Source organism: Mercenaria mercenaria, chromosome 1 (assembly GCF_021730395.1).
Source record: "Mercenaria mercenaria strain notata chromosome 1, MADL_Memer_1, whole genome shotgun sequence".
In the NCBI taxonomy this organism is placed as follows: domain Eukaryota; kingdom Metazoa; phylum Mollusca; class Bivalvia; order Venerida; family Veneridae; genus Mercenaria; species Mercenaria mercenaria.
Window position 1 is genome coordinate 23,115,073 of NC_069361.1, and position 24,500 is coordinate 23,139,572.

Genomic DNA, 24,500 nt, shown 5'->3' on the forward strand with positions numbered 1-24,500 from the left:
TGTGGGACAGCGGGGAATAAGATACTGAGCGGTAGCGATGTTTCTTACCCCCTCTGTCCAGGCCAAAACATCTTTCTGACACAAGCAGACATGTAAGATCATTTTTCCTACCTTCAACTGCGATTTTTTAAAAGCTGTTGTAAATTATGAAATGGTGAATGTAGTTTATGACGTAACAAGGCGCCCGTGTAGCTTGTCATTCCCTAGGGAAAAGGTAAGGTTACTTACTACCTGGGTAGCCTTGTTTTTTCCCACTAGGTTGGCAGGAAAATAGATTCTCTACCACACCTTAAAACAAAATTAGATTATAAAGATTTAGACTAAAGACATTTCGACACTTTTTTCACGCAAGCACATTTCTTAAAAATTGATAAAACATTTTAGTAGATCGTCTGTATTCAAAAGCATTGATTTGGATTTACATTCTGATGTTGATTACGGAACGACAGGCTGTTTTGGTAAAACATTTCTGTACCTTAAAACTTATAACAAATAGCTAAAGCTTAAATGGACAGCTATTTGATAAACACCTGAAATTCAAAATGAATTATCTCAACTCAAGTCAAGTCAACGTTATTTGGCAACTGACAGTAAAATACTATAACACTGTCCATAATACAAATTAAAGTGAATTTACGGCCATGACAATTTTTTACCAAAAAAGTCTGACAATATCTTACATTACATTTGGTATAGTGATTAAACTAAATAGTGAATTAACCAAACATTATATGTCATAGTGATAAGTTATTAGATATGAGTACTAATGCTAACATGTTTTAAAGCATTTCGCCTGAATTTGGTTGCACTATCAATTTAGTAAGTTCCCTGTTGTTCAACTAATGTAATTAAATTTACCAGCAGTAGGCCATCAACTAAGAGAGATGCGATTTTTAATAACAACGCACGAACGAAGCACTGTATCAGCGTTAAGAATCTATCTATCTGCCGTTGACGTCAAACCCCTTGCGTGAACGTTGACGTTTTGCGCGTCAAAATCAAAAAGAAAAAGAAAATAGTAATAAAAAATTTAGAGTGGAAAAAACTAAAAATAATTTTGGTGATATAAAAAGGTAAAAACTTGAGTATGCAGTTATATTTATGTTTGCTGATAAACTGTCTTGCAAATTCAGGTTCGTTTCTTCCCACCCCACGCCTTTAATACGATTGACAAAAATATCTTCAATTTTTTACAACAATAACAACAACAATTACTTTTATTTAAGTCAGGCCACATAATGTAACGGTATGAGTGAATTAAGTAAATAAAGTGTGGGTTTTCCCTTAGCAATAGTACAATTAGCATAGTTTTCTGTAATGAACACAGGGACAGTTATTTTGTCATTAACAAAGCATATTGTTAATACAGATAGATATTATTGCAAATAAATACAGCATATCGCCTAAAAATTACAGATGCACGAAAAAGTTAAGTTCGTGTTATTTGAAATTACAACTCTGTAAGAAAAAGGTAAAAGAAAAATAAAATATACAATAATATTTTTATATGACTTTTGTTAATCAAAATGTATCTATTTCGATAATTATATTTTGTAATCGAAGTATATAGACATAAGCGGTAATACCGTGTGCTAACCTTTGTGCATACAAGTCTTGTTTGACTTATGACGTGAAGCGAATAGAGACAATGCATGAGGAATTATTTTCAATCATTTTTGAACATCAAGCATTATAGTTTGTTTAAGATTTATTGGCATATCGGCATATACAATATACCTTTGGCCATTTACAGAAATAAAAAGGATGGCCAAGATATCACAAAATATACAGTAAAAAACAACTATAGGTTCTAAATATATATATTAATCATTAAGAAGCAGCAATATCTGTAAGTTTTTCCTTTCTTAATTGCATAGCATAATATACATATTTGGCTGTATTTCTTATATCTTTATTATTACTTGAAGATAATGTCTTTGTAAATTTATTTATACATGGAAATGACTGAACAATACCATACTTTTGACGAAGATTTCTATAAATTGGACAGCATAACAGAAAATGATATTCAGATTCTACATTTTGTGTACAAAGTTTACAAACACGTAAGTTTCTTTCAACTCCAGAAAATCTTCCACTTTCAATTTCAAGATTATGAGAACAAAGCCTAAAACGAGACATTTCTTTTCTATGTAAATCGTTACCTACTACATCTAAATATTTTTCAAATTTGTACACCGTTTTAAACTTTCTATAATAAAACAATTTGGACTGGTTACTTATCACATCATTCCAGTCTTGTACATACTGGTCACGTAACCTTTGTTTTAACATTGGCATATAATTAATATCATAGTTCTGATTATTCCACAAATAACTATATCCTAAGATATCCAGTTGTCTTTTAACAGCTGAAGCCAAAGTAGATTCAATATTGTTATTTAACAAATCACACTGTTCTATAAAAATTTTGTGTACAAGTGACTGGGGAGTTTTCATTATATTTAACCAATACTTTAGAGATCGCTCTTTACATATAACTGAAAGAGGGAAACGACCAAGCTCACCAAGAACAGCCGCATTGGAAGTCTGAGGACGAACTCCTAGAATGATTTTACAGAACCTGAGATGAATTTTGTCGATTTCTTTGTAGTTATATATTCCCCATACTTCTGAACCATACAAAATTATTGGAGTTACAAGAGAATCGAACAAAGACAATTTTGTTTTAATGTCCATCTTAATTCGATTTAATACTGACAACAGGTTATTATATGCTTTAAGAGCCTGGTCATTTAGCGTTTTAACAGCATTTAACATAGTACCTGTGTTATTAAATTTCACTCCAAGATAGCAAAAAGAATCTACAATTTCGACATGTTCTCCATTTATAAACCATCTATAATTATTTCCAGATTTTCTCTTTTCAAATATACAAATTTTAGTTTTATTAACATTTATTTTCAATCCCCATTTGCGTGAATATTCAAAAAGATTATTGAGTTGGAGTTGAAGAGTATCAGGACTGGTAGTAAATAATGCAATATCATCAGCAAATAGTAACATTTACATAGATAACAAGTTTATGTTGTCATTTGTAAGTTGTGAAAAATCAACTATACTATTTATATCATTATAAAGAGTACGCGTGTCTAATTTAGATGTATCAAACATAATTTTATAACTTTATAACAGGAAGGAAAACTGGTGTATTTATGTTACGCCACATCCAATTTAAAAGTTAAGGCTTTGCTAACGGCACTTTTTAATTAACAGAAAACGATGCTTTATAATTCGAAAAGTATATGGGAGTTCAAAACATTTAATACCTACCTTCTACATTACAGCATTCAGTGTAAAATACCGAAGTACGCCCTAAAAATTGATAGTAAATTATACCTTACGTGAAAATCATTGTTTATTTTATGACAAAACACTTGATTCGAATTGCATCATTGCATCCTAAACTGCTTCCTTGACGCCGAAAATTTCTAAATGTTCTGAATTTCAGGCGCACTAGGAACTCCCTTGGTGAAGAAAATGCATCTATCATACAATTAAAACGTTGAGTTATTTTCAAGTAAGCGAAACAAATGCCAATTTAGCTTATTAGTTATTTACTGTGCAGATGAACGAAGCTGACAGGAAAATTTATTGCCTATAGCCTCTGTTGATGCAAGATGACTCTTACGTAATTAAAGACATCTGTTAGTTTTCCATGTACAAACATACTCCCTAGTGAAAATTTGGCTTGTAGTTTCTGTATTTCTTCTTCATTATTATAATTTAAAAAAAAATCTTCTATGTTTTTTTTTTGTTACAGTATCATATTTTTAGTTACTTTTCTAGTTATTCTTATTAAAATTAGGTTTAGCATATAAATTTAATAGTGATGTTCCATGTTTTTAAAATTTTAAAATAAACGATGATATTATTTTATTAAAAAAAAACTAAGATCCCTTCAAAATATCACTTAAAACAAAAGCAAGTTTGGTGGTAATACTAGGTATAATACTGAAAGAAAACATTATGCAAAGTCATGTATAAGGAAGTTTAAACAGTGCTGGTCTGAGAATATAAATGCTGTACAGGGTAATAGTAGAATAGGACAGAACAAACTGAGAACATACAGGAATTTTAAAACTTCTTTTGGTACAGAACCATATGTAAATACAATTTTACCGGTTAAGCATAGGTCGGCTCTGGTCCAGTTTAGATGTGGTGTAGCGCCAGTTCGCCTGGAAACGGGCAGATATGAAAGGTTAATGTTAAATGATAGAGTATGTCCTTTCTGTGTTAATGAACATGTAGTGGAGGACGAAAAACATGTTTTGTTGTACTGTAAAGAATATCTCGATATAAGGAATGACTTGCTCAGCAAAGCTAGCTTAATAGATAGTCACTTTATAAATTTGTCTGAAAATGAAAAGTTGAATTTCGTTTTGTCCGATCATAGAATTATACGTCTGGCGGCAAAATCCTGTTTTCAAATTTTAAAACGTCGTAGGGAAAAGCTGTACTCCGTGTAGTGTTTTATTATGTCTCCCACCACACAGTGGTGTGGGAGACATATTGATTTACTCCAGTTTCTGTGTGTGTCTTTCACAAAGCTTGTCCGCACTCTAAGTCGAACATTTCTCATCCGATTTTCCCCAAACTTGAACAAAATGTGTTTGACCATGAGACCTTGGCCAAGTTCGATAACTAGCCAAATCGGTCCAGGCGTCTTGGAGTTATGGCCCTTGAATTACCAATAAACGGCCTTTTTACTCTTGTCCGCACTCTAATTCCAACATTTCTCATCCAATCCTCACCAAACTTGAACAAAATGTGTTTGACCATGAGACCTCAGCCAAGTTCAATAACTAGCCAAATCGGTCCAGGCATTTTGGAGTTACAGCCCTTGAATTATTGAAAAATCTGCCTTTTTACTCTTGTCCGCACTCTAAGTCGAACATTTCTCATCCGATCTTCACCAAACTTGAACAAAATATGTTTGACCATAAGACCTCGGCCAAGTTCGATAACTAGCGAAATTGGTCCAGGCATTTGGGAGTTACGGCCCTTGAATTACTGAAAAATCTGCTTTTTTCACTTGTCCGCTCTCTAAGTCGAACATTTTTCATCCGAACTTCACCAAACTTGAACAAAATGTGTTTGGCCATAAGACCTTAGCCAAGTTCGATAACTAGCCAAATCCGCCCAGGCTTTTTGATTTATTGCCCTTGAATTACTGATTGGATCCACTTGTCCTTACCATCTAATTGGATCCACTCATCTAAGCCATCTAGAGACACTAGACATTTTTCATAGGGGCAGTTGTGGGAGACATGCGCTTTTCTCAAAAGCATCTCTAGTTGTTTTTGTTTTTAAAACTTCTTTTATGATTTGCATGGTAAAGATAAATTTATAAAAATTTAATATAGTTTTATTATGTATATAAATTGTTAATAGTCTCTTGTAATTCAATAACTGAATGGCAATGTAATGTATTTTATGCTTTTGCTTTTATTATGATGTGTTGAATGTGTACATTGATGAGACTATAATAAATAAAATATATATAATATATATATATAATAATTATGTTGTTTGAATATGTCAAAACTGCCATCACCAAACTTATTGTAAGTGTTTCATGAATTATAAAATTAAGGTATTATGTTCCCAATCTTTCATGCCATGTGATAATATATTTCAAAACACTATACCTCAAACACAGACTTGACATTTTATCCCTATTAGATTTCAGCAACAATTGTTCCTACTGTGTCAAAATATTGTCTGGTCTTTGGTGTAAACTACTCAATACAAATTATACTTACTTTAAGTCTGTCTTCCCATGACATTTGAAGCAATTTGATTAAATCCACAGCTTCTCCTAATTCCGTTACCATAGCAACCCACAGACTGTCGTCTGCATTTCGTGGAAGACAAAAACCGAGTACCTGCGCAATATAGATTAAAATTATAGTACATCTGTCTGACAAGATTTGTGATTATGTTCTTTTCTTAATTGTGTTTAGGATGAAACGTCGTGTTCATTCCCAAAGATGGGCGTCGGTTATAAGTCATTCCCTAGGAGTCTAGTAATCAGATAACATACTTGTACTTTTAACCATGCTTTTCGAAATCGAAACAACGACAATAGTGAACAAAGGAAACAAATTTGAGCCGCGCCATGAGAAAACCAATATAGTGCATTTGCTCAGTCTGGTCAGGATCCATGATGTTCGCTATCGGTTTCTCTAATTGCAATAGGCTTTGAAAGCGAACAACATGGATGGCCTGGATCCATGCTGGTCGCAAATGCACTACTATTTGGTTTATGTTGCTTTTCCCATAGCGCGACTCATTTATTTCTTTTTAATTTGAAAGAAATTGTGACCAACAGTTTCGTAGGCAAAAATTACTTTATAAAGACTAAAGACAAAATATGTATTTGTTTACATTACAAAATGATTGCCAAGCAACAAAAATAGCAGTATCTTTATTAGTAGTTTTCAAAATTATATTCTACCTTTAAAGTATTTTCACCGGCTAATGCCTGTAGCACCACCATCTCTTTGACAATCTTTTTGGCAGCTTTCACATAACACGCTGTTTGTGACTTTCCAGAATCCATGCAGGTAGTAACATCTTGACCTTTGACATCAACTGTTTTTATAGCGACAGGTATCCCCTTATATGTCCCCTTGTAAACAGCTTTTGTCCAACCAGATGCCATATATGTCATGTCAGATATACTTGAAACCTCATCACAGTAGAGCAGACGCTCAGAAAAATATCTCCTGTATAAAATTGTATTTTCTGAAGAGCCATAAGTGGCCTTGTTCTCTAAATTGTTTTCTAATATATCCAGAAGCGTCCTTAATTTATCTTTAAACATATACCGCCGACTGTTATGGAACTTCAACTTTCTTTCTTGAAAGACGTTGTATTTTATATCACTTATTCCAAATTTAGACACGAACTGTGTGCCACCAGGGTCAACATTATTTTCGCCTCCTAGAAATGTGGAATGTCTTTTAAATGTCATGATATTGATGACAAGAAAGAAAAATATCACAGCGCTACTATAATACAACCCGTGTTTCCAAATGTTGTTTCTATGACGTCTCTTTAATTGCCAAAGCATGTCCATTTGATGATAATATTTTTTCCAGAAGTGTTAGTATTTAACTAAATGCTTGAGATGATACTCCGACGTTGCATTATTCTGTACTCTGTTGATACACCCTACCACAATAAGAGAAAAACAACAATAATATATTATGCAATTACTTACATGCACCAAAAAAAAATCATTACACATGTACATACTGAAAAAGCATATTCAAATGTTTTTTCTTATCTAACTGTCAATACAAAATGAAAACGCATACATAAGCACGTGCAAGCACGCGTGCACGCGCGCATACATGCAGCACATTACATCATAATTGAAACTGAACAGATCATTTTATATTTTCAACAAAGTTATTCCAACCGTGCTTATTATTTCTATACTATACGTCTATATAAGACGATTATAGTTGAACAGAAGGAAGCTCGGATATTGATTGTCTATTATCTGTCACAATATGGTGTGTGCTGTCTTCAAGGAAGAAATTATAAGAGCTCACGAGGATATAGCTGTCGATAAAGTTTTACAGTTAATTGGTTGATTCTTAATACATGTACACTAACAAGCTGCAAAATATACAACAACAAAAATCTGTCATATCACATCTTACATTTTCGCCGCTCTCGCGAAATAACGTATTTGCCTGATCTGGTGCTAATTTGGTGAACGGGCCCTCTCTCTCTATTTCTCTCTCTATCATTTATATAATTATACCAATACATACATTTTGCTAATTTTTGAGAAGTCTTCAATATAGTCTTAAACATGCCACTTAAAATTTCGGCAATTATTTTAATCAGTTTTTATAGCTTACTACGTGTTTTCCATTAACTTTCTGCACAATCAATTTAAAATCACAGCGACTGCCGCTTTCTATAGATATATACTTTCTTGTCTTTATCAATGAAAACGTTTTCAAAGAAATATTATTATTGGATAAACAGGCGATGAAATCATACTTGTAAGGCACTCGTAGCTAAACTATCACAGTGTTTATTCCAATATATGTTTGAGGTACCCGAAGTCCGAAAATTGCACAAAATTTGTCCGTACACTTTCATAATGTACTTGCAAACTCTACATGCCATTCTTTAAAATGTCTAAAATATTTAGAATTATATGTAGCAAACATTTAGACTTCAAAATGTTCTGACTGACAAATCCTCGGATGCTTTTCATTTTGTATCGAGATTTAGAACAATACGCGTGCAAGCAGACTTCTCAACCTTTCAATAGTCTTTAATTTCCATTTGTAATTTCAATATGTGCATATGCACGTGACGTGTGGTAAATCTTTATATCTTCTAGTGAATGTCTGTTATAAACTGCCCGTTTCATACTTAAAACAAAATTTAAAGTACGAACACCTCGAACGTTTATTGAAATATGAAAAAAATGTATACACATGCACATATGCAAGTATGAAATTGCCATTTTGAAATATTATTGTAGGTTTGAAATTCTTAGTTAATAAGACGGCTTTGCGCACGAGACTTGTAAAACTCTAGTACTAGTATTTAATATCGTTAAAATTTTTAGAAGTTAAGTATCTGCTGATCATGTGTAAAATATTATGCAAAGAAAATCGAGAGTGTGAGACTGACATTTATTATTATACGTGTTCGGGCACTGCATTATTCTGTGTGTAAACACAACGTTCATTTTTTTATATATATAATTTAGATTTATGTACAAGTAACAATCGCTAAAACTCTTTGCTTGTAGCGACATACTCAAATTTTACTTTATATGAAGATTAAAGTAAAATTAATGTTACACATTTCATAAACGTACGGGTTCTGCTTTCTGAATGAAAAACTGTTTGAATCCTTTCAATATGAATACACATACTTGCATGCTTTAAATGACCATTTTCTGCAATGAGAAGACACGTGTAAATTTTAATTTATAGTTGTTTTTTTTCGGATCAAAATCAAAATAGGGATTTCGTTTTTCTCCTTATGTGAAATTTAACAGCATACTAAACATTCTTTTCACTTCGCTCGCACGTGATCGCTCGTTATAATTATCACAGTTGAGATATTCCTATGAAATTGAAAGTTTTAAAAAAAAAATCATACAAATTCATAATTATATTGCAACCTTTTTAGGTGATAATTCAGGAACACGGCAAAAACCTACTGCTCACGTAACATTATTTTTTAAGGGGGTGGATATTTCTCTGCAAATGAAAGACTAATGCATAAAACGCTCGTATTTTATGCAGTATTATTTATTCCAAAATGAATGAACAGAATCAACCAGTATTCTTATATATCCCGCAAAGTTTAACTTTAAAAGCACCAAAAAGTCACGCCTCTCCCCACCCTACCGCCCCAACACAATACCATGGATCCTACTCTGCTTACCATGACATCCTATGACATTTTCTCTAGATATGTTCAGCTTGATTTTTCTTGCATACCAGACGGGGATTTCTGGTTTTTTTACCGGTGCTGGAAAAGACCATCTTACACCCCGGGGTGTAAGATGACTCTCGTGCTTTAAATGACGTATTACGAACTACATATATGTAGAAGATTTGGGTAAAATGGGGTAACTGGGACAATGGGGAAACTGGGACACTTGACACTTTTCAGTAAATTGGGTAAATATTGGTTACGTTCCCTAAATAAGATCATATGTTGAAAAAGAACATTCAGTGTTAAAGCCTATTATGACAAAACTTTTCTGCCGATGGATTGGAAAATATTTTAAGCATCGATTTTCTTAGACATATGTTGAGAGTATTACTAATTAAATGAAAATAAGAAAACATAAAATTACACGCTGTAAATAATTATGCCTATTTTTTCAGATGGTGCATTAAAATATTCTCGTTATGTTCCTGTCTAGTGAAACGCACAGTAGAAATAGTCGTCTGACTTTCTAGATATATTTGCTTACATGTGGTCGGTACATCAATAAGATCTTAAAGATATTTAATTTCGGTACCGTAACGGCTTGACCATAAATGTGACGTCAATTTTGACGCAAGAAGCTGGTTCTCGTATACATGTAATATCGCATTTAACTTGTTTGAAATATTGAAGCGTATTATGTATCATTGCAAATCAAGGACATGGAATTATTTTTTTTAAAATTCTTTAAAAAAAGTATAATAATTTTGTTTTATTGACTTTCATTTTGAATAATAAAGTGGCCTGTCATGAACCGTTGCGTTGACGTCAGACAACGACGTTATAAAACAGGTGCTTGTTTGTGAAATATGGCATGTCCAAAATATTTATATTGGTATGTGTTGATACCTTCAGTTATGGGAAGAGTTGCAAAACTGTAAGTATCACATTACTATTTCATACAATGAGATTTGTTTTTGAGAAATTACAACATACTTTATTTTTGAACGTTCCTTTTCAAAAGTGTCCCACTTACCCCAATGTATTGGGGCAAGTGGGACACTGTCGTTAAGAACAAAGTGCTCCATGATTTTGTTTTTGAACAAACTGGATGCTGGAAGAAAAAGGGGATATACTCCAATGGACAGTACATAAATTGTTGTACATAACTGGACATAACCAATATAAATCGTCAACTTTTAATCTTTTTCCACAAATGAAATGAAAATAGGAAAGAAAGTCTAGTAATGACGAAACTCTGATATTTTGTAAGTATACCACTAGTTCACAGGCGTGGTCATAATATAATATTAGCTTAACTCTGGTGCAACTACTGAATTTTCTACCCGATACCAAGTTTACATGATCTAAGTCACTGTTTAGTCACATACGTTTATTTAAAGGGAGGTCGTTCCGTGAACCCCTCCCACTAATTCCGCGTAAAATCTGGTGAGTTTAGAATTTTTGATAGTCTAATAGGCTAATACTGATATTTCTTTCATGTTTAAAGAAACTGTCTGCAAATCTTATATTAATAAGTAGTATTTATACTAGGTGAAGCGCAGGAACCAACTGACAGTCAAGCCAACATGGTAGTTCTTTTAGTTAATTACTCTTTTAAAAGATGACATTGTGTTAAATATTCAGGCTAAAGCAAACACCAAACACATTTTGGGTACAGTTGCCAATAGTTTCCGAGAGCGTATGCCCATGTGTCCCTCTAGATCTCCTTAACTCTACCTTCATTCCCCTCACATTTCATCCCCTCCTCTCCGGGTCTTCCTGTATGCAAAAAGCTAGTTAATGTCCTTATTTCTTTGTGAAAAAAGGCACACATTTTAATTGTCCCGTTAACATTTGATAAAATCTATGTTTTAAGACTGTTTAAAACTTTTGATCAGTTTCAAGTGTAAAAATCACATATATAAGTACATAATGGATTATGTCAAGTTTATGTTTAATTCATACATAGTTATTTACACTTATAACATTTTTTTATTTTAAACGATTTATATAATAAGTATATATTGAAACAAATAATGACATAATTTAGGCAAAAATTGGACATATTGATTTCTTTATACATCCTTGTTTTACAAAAAGGTCATAAATTGTAATTAATACTGAGCTATATTTTCAGTTTAGACTTCTTTTTTGAACTGTGGACATGAATGGTTTCATTTGTCATAAATGCGACTGTAATATACATAAATTCTAATAAAACTAAAATGTCCCAAGTTACCCCAACTGGGTGGGGTAACTTGGGACACTTGACCAATGTTTAATTGATTTATAGTTAATCACAGGTTATCAGGTATTTGTAAAAGTTTATATTCGTCATATATTATATAGGTTGCGCATACTGAAATATCAATAAATCAAGTTTATATTTTGTCTTTCTAAAATATTACTCAACAGTATTTCTTTAAGTGTCCCCTATATCTTATTTCGAAAAACGGAATAAAAGTCCAATACCTTGACAGTTCCTCTTTGTTCCTGATAGTATATTTCTCGATTCAAAACACGTTATTTTATCAAATATTCATACAGTTACGCTGGAACTGATAAAACAAAACCGGAACTAAACATTGTTATTTGTCTTTGAAACGTCATGACGTCTTTCCTGTTTACGGACGTTGATTTCCCGCGCTTTGTTTAAATACTATTCTATAAGAAATAGTTCTAAATTAAAGCCGTTCGACTGATTTTATTTTTATTATTATATCTTGATATCGGTATGCAAGAAAAAGATTCTTTCACTGGTTATATGTGCAGATGGGAATATCCGGCTCTCGGGTAACTGTTTAGGCGGTAACTCGGTAGGAACCTCGTTACCGCCTAAACAGTTACCCTCGAGGCCGGAAATTCCCATCTGCACCTACAACCAGTGAAAGAATCTTATAATCTTACTAAAATATTTTCAATAACAACCAATTATTTTCAACTTGAATATATCTGCTTTCTTTGAAAATACAAAAATCTACTACTTCTTTTTCTTGAATCTGATAGAGGATAAAACAATTTGCACAGAAAGCATGTGTTTATCTATAATTCATTGTGTAATGTTCATAGAACTGATTCTAAAAATGATGTTTCAATTATTCTTTTTTAAGGAATTTGCTATTTACTATAAATGTTATACTATCTCTATAGAATATACAATTAAACAAAATATTACGTGTGAGCTTTTTGACATTGCTGCAAAATATAGCGGCAGTGTCAACTGAAATATAAAGTGGAAATGTATAATATCAACCATAATATTTGTTCATACAACTATTAATTGAACTTTACAACAGCTAAAATTATCAGAAAACACTATTACTCATAAGGTAATGCGATATTAGAATATAAAATTTTAATGGTAAAACACTCGGTTCCTTAATAAAACAACGAACAACATAATACCACTAGAGTAACAAAGAGAAAGAGATTTTGTGTTCAAAGTGTATTTATCATAGCATTGATATTGACAAATGTTAATTATATATTAAGAGAACACTAAAACGACCTATTGTTTGATGAACTTTATGATTTACTTAACAAATAGGTGTGCCGTTGCAAGGTATTTGGAAGAATAACACTAAATTAAAGCTGTCATAAAAATATGTACGTGCTCATAAAAATAGTTCGTTTATAATAAAATATCGATTAGAACTTACCATTTTCCCTTCCGCATTTATAACTTGCTTATTAATTCATTAAACGTCAGACATTCATATATCTCTGTGTAACACAAAAAGCGTAGGACATATTGTGATAAAAGTTATCTTACCAATGTTGGGTATAGTTAAAGGCGTATCGCCAATATTTAGACTCATTCTTGTAATATATGTGTGGTATATTTTGTAAAAAAAATAAAATATGTCTTTCTCTTTGTTGCTTTTTCTTGAACATCTATAGCGATTTTTTATTGCACAAAATAAGATTTTAATACCATATTTTCTTTCCTTGATAAAACCTGATAAAGCACCTACAACAGAACAAAAAAAAATATAGCAGGTGTCGATAAGCTGTCACTTAAAGCGATATCTCAACAAAGTTAGTTTGTCTTATAATTGTTTTCGTCGCTGCACGATGAAAACCAAGGACAGGATTGTAGACTTTACATGCAAACATTTTCTTTCAAATTTTGAACGAAATTTCAGTCAGACATACCAAAGGATCATTACAAATACTAAATCGTATAGTTCTACCATAAGAGTAATCTGTAGGGCTTTGTACATGTGTAGGTTTGGATTAAACTTATGGGACTGAACATGACACTTATTTGAATATATTGTTTTGCAAATTGCGTATTTTGCATGAAACAATGCGTGAACAAACTTCAGAAATGTTACCAGTTTGTAGGTTAGCAGACATTTATTCATTTTACATCAAATGTAGTTCTCATATGTTTTAGTCAATGTTTGTCATGGCTATATAAAACACACTAACCAACCACAGTATTCACTTCCTGCGAGGCGGAATTGCAACCATCGACTCCTCTGCCATACACACTTCATCATAAATGACCCGCGCCATGATAAAACCAAATAGTGGTTTTGCGACCAGCATGGATCCATGCTGTTCGCTTTCAAAGCCTATTGCAATTAGAGTAACCGTCAGCGGATGCGCAGGCTGGTCTGGATCCATGCTGGTCGCAAAACCACTATTTGGTTTTATCATGGCGCGGCTCAATTATAATTATCCATAACATAGAAAAATGGCTCGTCATTTAAAAAAGAATATGACATTATGTTTATTTTGCTATTTACATAATTTGTTCAGTGGTAATCACTTTTTGAGGCAAAATAAAACTTTATTATCAAAAACAGAATATATATATTCAGTAGACAAATTAACTCTGTAAAAGGCCAGCCTACTTTCGTTCTCGGAGGCGGCAAATAACAAAGAATTCGTCCTCAACATTGCTCAGAACTTGTCAGAAATCATATCTTTCAGTGACCGACATCCAAAGTCGGGGATAAACTACCTGATTTTCTGTCATCGAAACATCCGCCACATGAATTTTTTTTATATATATATAATTAATATTGCATATCCGTGATTACTGTCAAAATAAAGTTCGGTTTTCTTCCTAACTAATCTATCTGCTTACCTGTTCAAACCCAAACAATTTTGAACTAACACAAATATTCCGCATTATATATTTTGTTAACTGAATATGACATTTTACCACACAGAATGTTATCTCCCAAACTATAATAAACAAACAACTTTATTTACATTTAAATCCATTTTTATCATAAAAGCAAATGCTGAATAAATGTAAAGTGTTTAAATCTTACCGAACGACCTACACCATATCATATGCAAAATGTAATGCGATAAATGACTAATAAAACTGTAATTGTTTGTTGCAGTTAATCTTAAAAGCGTAAAATTTCAGCAAAGTTTAGCCGAAATTTGAGATAATAAACCCATCAGGCCTGTCAAAATCTAGACACTTTGGCAGGCTTTTCCCTGTTTTGTATAAAGTTGAATACATCTAGAAGAAATTTGAAATCTGTGCGATGTATAATATACTGGATTGTTTTCGCGTACTATTTACACATGATTTATAACAAACATGAAAGCCTAATAATTATCTTATAAACGTGAAATTTAGATAAGTCATTGATATTCGTGATGGATTAATTTATGATAATAATTCTAATAATAATAGCTTTATTTCAAGAGCATAACATATTTGGCTATAGCGAGTCTAACATATGGTCATCTATTTTAAAAAAAACAAAAACAAAAAAACAATAAACTCTTTAATAACATAATAATGTAAAAATTCAATTATGTAACATAAACAGTTATTTCCGATATGTCCACTAAATTTAATCATACAGATTTAAGGGGATTCTTTTATAAATGTGTATAATCCACGAAGGGTACTTTCCAGCAAGATTTTATGCCGACAAAATTGAATGATTTTATGCAATCAATATGAGCCGCACCATGAGACGTTTGTGACCAGCATGGATCCAGAACCAGACTGTGCATAGCCTGTTGCAATTAGAGAAACCGTTAGCGAACAGACTGGCCAGGATCCATGCTGGTCGCAAATGCATTATGCTGGTTTTCTCATGGCGCGGTCCATAAATATTTTTGTTTGTTTTTTACAGCCTTATTTTGTACTTCGATTCTTTGTTTTGCAAATGACTCATTTCAATAAATACACCTTTCAATAAATTGGCTGCTATTTGTACTGAAATTAATCAGGAAAATACATTAAACTAAATGATACAGTACTTTTGCACTAAATATCTTGTAACTCAAAATACTGAACTATTTACAGTAATTTCATATTTTTGAATGAAAGGTCTTATCCAAAGAACCATTATTTTAATAGGTTTGTTAACAAATCAGAAATATTTATGCGTCAGAGTCGATATTTAAAGTAAGAAATGAACACATTTTAATTGCATCTGTGTTTTTTTTTTCGTTGCAGCAACCATGCCTATAAAGTATTTAAGATTATATCAAAATTTACCTCGTTTATTTTATAAAATCCAAAAGTATTATCCACATCGTAAGAACACTTACTTTCAACACAGTTGATACAGGAAGTTTTAATAGATCCCAGCTTACAATACTCTATTATTTTATAAATACATTCTATAGATACGGCAACGTAATGCAGATACGACAGAACGTCTGTCTTCTGTTGAGTGAAATAAAATATATTTTACACGTCACGAGCACTGTTTGTGGCTATTCAGATCAACAGTGATTTGTAACTGCTCAGATATCAATAACGTGTACATGTGTTTGCCGGCAATTTTTTATAACAACACTAATTTTTATCATACATTAAATTCCAAGTATTCATATGCAGGGTTATCCGCCTTACTCCTTGCGCAAAAGATTCGGGGTATTAAACGAAAAGAAAAGCGAGTTCAAATATCCCTGTACAAGAAAGTTTGATAAATAAGTTCTAAGGTAAGAACAATAACATATCAAGGACGGTATAGAAGGAATGGAAAAAAACTCAAGTGATTCATTACAAGATACATTTTTATAAAAACATTGTAAACTTTTTCTAAAATATCTGTTTGCAAACAGTCTGTTTATGCAATACACCAGAGTTAATGAGATGAAACATTAACATTTTGAAAACGCATTCTGTGGAAATGTTTTGAAAAACGATATCTTATAATTTACTCAGATACGCATGTTTTCTTCATTATATAACAGAGTTAAACAGTGGGCATAGCTTCCAGCTTAATGCGTGAAGAGTAATGTGAAAAGGCTTTTGTATAATTGACATCCAGAACCTTGGACGATGTAATAGCACACGACAAGAGCAGAACATTGGGACTTCATAAGGTGATTACGCTTGACCAGAGCAGAACTTTGAATTACATGAGATTCTCATGATTGCGCACGGCCAGAGCAGAACTTTGAATTGCACGAGATCGTAGCGTACGAGCAGAGCAGAACCTCTGGCCAAGCGTAATCATGCAATCCAAGTTTCTGCACTTGTCGTGCGCTACAACCTTTGTTTGCATGAGGTGATAGCACACGACTAGAGCAGAAGTGAGAAGTGATAGCGCACGGCCAAAGCTGAACCTTAGATTGCAAGAAGTGATAGCGCACGGCCAAAGCCGAGCCTTAGATTGCAAGAAGTGATAGCGCACGGCCAAAGCTGAACCTTAGATTGCAAGAAGTGATAGCTGAACCTTAGATTGCAAGAAGTAATAGCTGAACCTTAGATTGCAAGAAATGATAGCGCACGGCCAAAGCTGAACCTTCGATTGCAAGAAGTGATAGCACACGGCCAAAGCTGAACCTTAGATTGCAAGAAGTGATAGCTGAACCTTAGATTGCAAGAAGTAATAGCTGAACCTTAGATTGCAAGAAGTGATAGCGCACAGCCAAAGCTGAACCTTAGATTAAAAGAAATGATAGCGCACGGCCAAAGCTGAACCTAAGATTGCAAGAAGTGATAGCGCACGGCCAAAGCTGAACCTAAGATTGCAAGAAGTGATAGCGCACGGCCAAAGCTGAACCTTAGATTACAAGAAGTGATAGCGCACGGCCGAAGCTGAACCTTAGATTGCAAGAAATGATAGCGCACGGCCAAAGCTGAACCTAAGATTGCAAGAAGTGATAGCTGAACCTTAGATTGCAAGAAGTAATAGCTGAACCTTAGATTGCAAGAAGTGATAGCAGCCCCTTAAATTGTAAGAGGTGATAGCGGACGGCCAGAACAGAACCTTAGATTCCTTAAGATGACAATTACCACTATTGTGTGTATAGTAAATCATATTTAGCACGGGCAGCACGAAACTGGCAACAAAAGTAAGCCTTTAACGTAAAAATAAGCATACTGTAAATAAACTAATCATTTAAGTAGTCCTTAAGTTTCTTTTATTGACTTCTGAAATACAGCTGTTAATCAGTCCATAACAAATTTGATTTGATGTGGTAGATGTCTTAAACCATTTTCTAAAAACGCATTAGTGTTCTTTTTCAGTTCAGTGTTTTACCATCTTTTGCTTTTAACTAGTTTTTAGGCCTAGGCCAAGATTAACAGATGTATTTCAGGTTTAACCAATTTGTATGTATAACTCATGTACTATTTATAAACTTGATTTGCTAATTGTTGTAACTCTTTTAATAGGTACATTTTTATTATGTTATTAAATATACTATTTTTATTTATGTCGGTCAATAGCTATACATAGCTAATGTTGTCTGTATATTAACACCGACTTTAAATAAAATTTGTATCTAAAATTTGTATCTTGTATCTAACTTTTAAGAGCGATGTAATGGTCAACTTTTTTAGGTGCTCTAATTGTTGAAATATCAATGGGTTTGCGTTCATGATGAAAGTCCTTTATCCAAAGTGTGAGGATAACTCGAATATAGGAAGCTTTGAGTTTGAAATATCGACAGATTCTGTCAATATTGCACGTACCTCTGCTATATGAACAGACTGCCACATTACTGCATGGTAAGTAGCAGTACTCAATTCACAGTAAGGTGCCCGTGAATCTCTTTATCCTGCTTGGTTAATGGACGGATTTCAAATACGATTACAGTCTAATGCCTGTTAAACATGATTAAGGAGGCCATTACTGCTGCACCTTACTCTGCAATCTGAGATCATTGTTAACAATTGTTTTAGCGTTCATCTTGAGAAAATAAATTCTCCTCTAAATTAAAAAAAAAAAACAAGAAGGAAATGCTTCCTATGCAATATCATAAATTGCGTGACTCAATGACCAGATGTACCATACACATACGCTTGGTAAAATATCTAAAGATTATGGTGGCTGATTTGTGCCATTTCGTTATTTCGTTCTGTCGCAATGACAAACTTTGTTATGGCGCTCCGCCGAACGTCGCCCCGACGAATGTCGCCCCGCCGAACGACGTTATGGCGCCCCGACAAACGTCGACCCGCTGAATGTCACCCCGCCAAACGTCGCCCCGCCGAATATCGCCCCTCTGAACGTCACCCCGCCAAACGTCGTCTTTTCGCCTTCCGAATTGACATGATTATGTTAAGCAAATTGGATATAAAAAGTGTACATTTTACAGTGTAACCCGTACTTCAAACCATGTACTCGAAACAATGTTATCTGCTTCATACATGGTTTTATTATTTGTTGTTCAATATTTTACATTAAATGATATTGCATGTTCACGTAGATCAGCTAAACAATTTCTCATCCCACACCCTTATCCATATACAAACCTTCAAACATTTGAATTACAATTTCACTGCCGCTATTAACTGTAATTCGTCAACAGTTATCAGTACAACAAGGACAAAATTAATGACAAGATTTTGTATTAGCTGTCTAATATTTCAAATGTCATATTTATTAATCAATTGCTATATTTAGTAGAATGTTCTAGTACCAGAATATGTTTTTGGTAGTGCTGACAAATGTTAGCTGGAAATTTAGCTTTTAACAAAAAATCCTTGAACACATTTGTAGCCTCAAAAACGATCGGATACGGCACTGTACAGGTTGTCGCAGCCAGAGAAACCTGGCATCGATAATCATGCTTGCCTTGCAGGTTTACGACTGTTCGGATTTCTAGGAACTTCAAGTACATTTTATTATGACTGCTTTCTCTTGAATTCGAAATGATCGATAGCTTTATATGATGCAATAACAATACTATTTATGAAATAATCATAACACAATGAAATTACGGTATCTTCTGTTTTGATCAAATTGCCTTCACAATTCCGTTGCCTTCATTGACTTCTTGATACAGATGTCCCTGGATTTTCAACCTCCATGCAGAGTTGTCTTTCCTTTACTACAGTTGACGTATAAAAGTTCGTTTGAAAAGTTTACTATACATAGGTAAATTTCTAGTAATTTTTCGAATAATCCAATTTGGAAAATTTGTGATTCCTTTGAAGAGCATGAGTTATCACCAGAAATCTGTTTAGCTCTAAGGATTGCTTTGCATTGGTTTACGTGACCAATCACTTTTAAAAGAAAAAAGTATTTCCCAAAAGTATCTTATATCAGAAACATACAAATCAAACGGCAGAAAGCACAATGTAACACTTTTTGCTGTGACTGGTGAAGTCCTACTTCAAAGTAAGTGTATCAATGAATATAAGGCTATTTTAAGTAGGTAGAACTTGCTTTTTTTATTTTTAGCACAGAACAGGAAAACAGGTTCGGCATTTGACGAGATTTTTTGTCATGCATATTTTATATAGTTTTTAATCTGAGAGCATGCATATGCCATACTATAGCTTTAAGATGTTTCAGACTTTCATTTGTGCGAAAATTCTTCTTGTGCTTAGAAGTAAGACGGTTATACTTTCAAAACAGTTATATTATTAGGTAAAAGTATGTTATAATTGCTTAAGATGAATTCATTCACCTATCAATTTATTTCGTTTGGATCTGGAATGTAAAAATCGAAAACAATCTTATACTTCCTGTCGTTCAATTTTTATCTGATAAAGATTGAAGAATTTGGTAGATTTTGAAAAATATTGGCCATTTTAAAAACTTCACCGCTTTAACTAATGCAACTAAATCTTAAAGCATATTTATGTTTCTTTTGCAAGCCTATCTATGTCCTTCAAAGTGATCATAAATTAATCCCTATGGGGATATGTGGAAACAATATGAGACATTTACCTAAAATTTTGAAACTGACCAATGCGCATGTCTTAAGATTGAGCGTGAACACAACATTTTTATTTTTTTATATTTCTTAACTGCAATCATGGCAATTTTCCAACTGCATCTGATAAGATCATAAATAAAAGTTTTTTAAAAAGCGGTTATGACCCAACTGTTTTGAGATACACCGCATGTTAAGTGTTTAACCCTTTTACATTTAAACGATACGCTTACTTATTTGATTCTGTCTGACGGAAGAGGCGGAGGACATTTTAAAACCAACCGGGACTGGATTGTTTTGATTTCTCTCTTCTTGGGCCCTTACGGCACGGCCGTTTCTCTTCTGCAAAGGCACTGAGTTTATGCGTTTTTAGTTCTTAAGGTTTGCTTTTCATATAAATTTACAAGAACAATTTCTTGTTTTACATGTCATGCCTTCTAGTGCCATTGCGTGTGTTAGGCATTCACCTGGCGGGAATTACTTTTATTTTGACTGTTCCGTGACTTTGAAACATGATGGGGGTATGAGTGTCGTAATGTGCGCACCATAAACTGGTTTCAGCTCGCCAGTAGTGTTTTCGCCACTGACCCTTTCAAGGCGGTGCCCCACTGTGTTCCTTTATCTTTTTGTCCCCGTGTGTTTGCCCTGTATGTGTTAGTGTGTGTTTTTGTTTGTGTGTGCGTGTTTGTGCACGCCTGCATACTTGAGTTGCGATTTGGGAATGATGCGCTTTTGGAACGTGGCATTCGCTGTTGGATATTCATCCTTGCATTTTTATTACTACAAATTTGTTTTTCCAGTTCTTTTAGCGGCAACGCGAGGTTAATGTATCTTTCAACAACAACGGCGATGATTGCTTTGAGACATGGAGGTGTCCCGTTGGGTAGGAGGAATGTAACAAAATGGTGTTAAGCATTAAACGTTTTATTTTTCTCAGTTCTTCTTATATCTTCCATAATGACAAATAATTGAATGAATAATAATAATATGAATAAAAACTGGCCTTGTTAAGATTCATTTTTTTAAAGATCTTGAATTAAATCAATCAAGTCAATACTTAAAAGATGAAAACGATTACTTATATTCTGTTCTATGCGCAATATGTACAATATGCAATCTACAGTTCATAGGTCAGTCAGTAAAAAAAAAAGAAACTAAACTAAGTTTACAGCCGAAGTGCTGTTTGATATGAATAAACATCTAAAACAATTTTTTGGGGTAAATTTTATTATATCACTATGCATTTATCAGGCCGATATCTACCTGTCGTATCAGTTTTACATTTATACGGTCAAGTCATTACAATATCAATGGCGTCAGGATTCGAAGGATGATTGTGACGTTGTGACGATCGGTCGAACATTTTATCAGTTTTTTAGCACAGGCGCCCGTCCAGTCTTGGTGTCTATATGCGTGCCGCCCCCTAAAAAAAGTTTAAAACAAAAAACAAAAAAACGCTTTTATGGAAAAGGTGCTTGTCTTGCCATAACGCTATGGAGGTTTACTAGGACACGCTGTGGAACATCCAAAATGTCCAGTTCAGTACCAATAGAGGCTACCCTGCTGCAATTTACACATCATGCATTTATAAAATAGTAAACAATCTTATTCTGCCTAGTCAACAGCCTTAAATAACTTACATTTAAATTCAAACAAGCCAACTTGTCTGGACACTTGCAAAATAACAGTGACGATCGGCCATTTTGTTTCAAAACGAAAGTAGAAAACCTATCCAGTTCTTGGCATCTTAGAATTTAAATGTAAGTTATTTAATGTTGTATATTAGGTAGAATAGGATTGTTTACTGTTTTCTAAATGCCCAATGTGTAAACGGCAGCAGGGTAGCTTGCATTGGTACTGAACTGGACTTTTTGGTTGTTCCACAGCATGTCCTAGTAAACCTCCATAGCGTTACGGCAAGACAAGCACCTTTTCCATATAAGAGTATGTATAGGAATTTTTTTTTTTTTTCAAATTTTTTTTTTTTTTTTTTTTTCGTTTTCGGATTAAAACAGTGTTTTTTAAATTTTTTAGGGGGCAGCACCCATATGGGCACCAAGACTGGACAGGCACCTGTGTTTTTTAGAGCAACCACGATAAAAATTAAAAATTAGTCTACACTATTCTAGTCTACCTCAATACTGTATGGTACAGTGGCGGCTTTTAAGGTCTAAGTGATTCGACCTTGACTTTAGGTAGATCTGTAGTAGGAGCCATTTTTTAAAATCAGTTTGAAAGCAAATCATGATAACTTGAACGTGTGAATTAGTAACCACGTTTAGATTTTCCAGATTTGTAATCAGGAATGAAATTATAAACATTCATTTAGCATTTTACCAAATAAAAGTAAACTAGGCCTACGTAAGAAATTATTAATATATGATATTAAACTAAGCATGTAGTGTTAACTTCTACTCTGAACGTCTAATCTCTATGAGAATTAAATTGCCAAAGACAGATATAACAATACAAATTACACGAACATGCATTTGACTGCATTTAATGGAAATGCGCAGTGCGTATCTACTTTTGATAAAAGTGAAATACTCTTAAAATATAATTTGAGCCGCACCATGAGAAAAACCAGCATAGTGCGTTTGCGAACAGCATGGATCCAGACCAGACTGTGCGATGCTGTTCGCATTCAAAACCTATTGCAATTAGAGAAACCGTTAGCGAACAGCATAGATCCTGACCAGACTGCGCGGATGCGCAGGCTGGTCTGGATTCATGCTGTTCGCAAACGCACTATGTTGATTTTCTCATGGCGCGGCTCATTTATTATCTCTGTTTCCTTAACGCCGAATCATTCCAAATGTTCTGAATTTCTAGCACACTAGGAATTCACTCAGTGTAATAAATGCATCTATCATACAATCAAAACGTTGTGTTTATTTTCAAGTGAGCGAAACAAACGTCAATTTAGCTTATTAGTTATTTAATGTGCAGATAAACGAAGCTGACATGAGAATTTCTTGTCTATCCTCTGCTGATACGAAATTACTCTTATACCGTGTTCAGACTACGTTTTTAATCCTACATTAACTTGGGTTTATTTTTTAAACTCGTTTGCGTCCACACTATATGTGGTGTAAAACGTGAATTTTGTAAAGGTCAGGTGGTTTCTGTAATGTAGCATTAAAACTACCTCGGGAGGTGGTTTTAATACTACATTAAAAAGTAATGCTACATTATTTTACAAATGTGAACGCAAATGTGGGTTATAACTGGTTTTACAATCCCAAATCCACAGATCTTACCTTTTGGAGGAAGAATACCATGTGTTTCTCTTTTTTATCAAACAATTGATGCTGTGGCTGGCAAAAGTAACTGGACTGTTGTTGAAACAAAAACATTAAATTGCGATATGGAGTCATGCTGACGCTCAAAATGGACAATAGATGGAATGAACAGAAATTCTTAGATGAACACAGAAGTTTAAATATTGATGACCCCTTCTTGTTTCTGTTAGCCTCAATTCTTTGAAACCTTTTTTGCTTATTGCAAGATATTTGTTAACTTCCAACATTGCATGTACATATTTAAACCATATTTCTTTGCCTAGTGTGGACGCAAACTAGATTATATTTTGATGGGTTTTGAATGTCAAATACCAATTATAGCCAATTAGTGCCTAATAAAAATAAAACCGTTCTGCTAGTGTGAACACGGTATTAGATAATAAAAAGAATCTGTTAATTTTCCCTGTAAACGTTACTTGTTACTGAACATTGTCTTCCGATTTTTGCTTTTATACTTCAATCTTTACATTCACTGTATATTTGAATGGGAGAAAAAAAAAGTATTTTCGTGTTATCATTATTGGACTAGGCCCTTTCATCGAGATTGCATGCGCAATTCTATGTCATTTAAATCGAAATATTATTTCAAATTTTGACGCCAAAATTTCAAAAGGAATATTAAAATATTGGTAAAATTAT

The 24,500-nt window shown here is 33.5% G+C and overlaps 1 protein-coding gene across 6 annotated transcripts in view; it reads right to left on the reverse strand.

Moving 5' to 3' along the window:
• LOC123543810 (extracellular tyrosine-protein kinase PKDCC-like) overlaps positions 1-16,382 on the reverse strand; it is a 28,719-nt gene extending 12,337 nt beyond the window's left edge. Inside the window, exons 1-3 of one of the 6 annotated variants that reach the window (XM_053542175.1) lie at positions 15,988-16,382; positions 6,482-7,200; positions 5,787-5,909 (exon numbers count right to left, since the gene is read on the reverse strand). In XM_053542175.1, the coding sequence (XP_053398150.1) occupies positions 5,787-5,909; positions 6,482-7,105 (747 nt within the window). In that variant the 5' untranslated portion in view covers positions 7,106-7,200; positions 15,988-16,382. Of the gene's footprint in view, positions 1-5,786; positions 5,910-6,481; positions 7,201-11,922; positions 12,267-13,109; positions 13,132-14,548; positions 14,697-14,738; positions 14,860-15,934 lie in introns of those variants that run through there. The other 5 variants (XM_053542171.1, XM_053542187.1, XM_053542181.1 and 2 more) reach the window with 5 other exon arrangements.
• Positions 16,383-24,500: the final 8,118 nt, after the last annotated feature.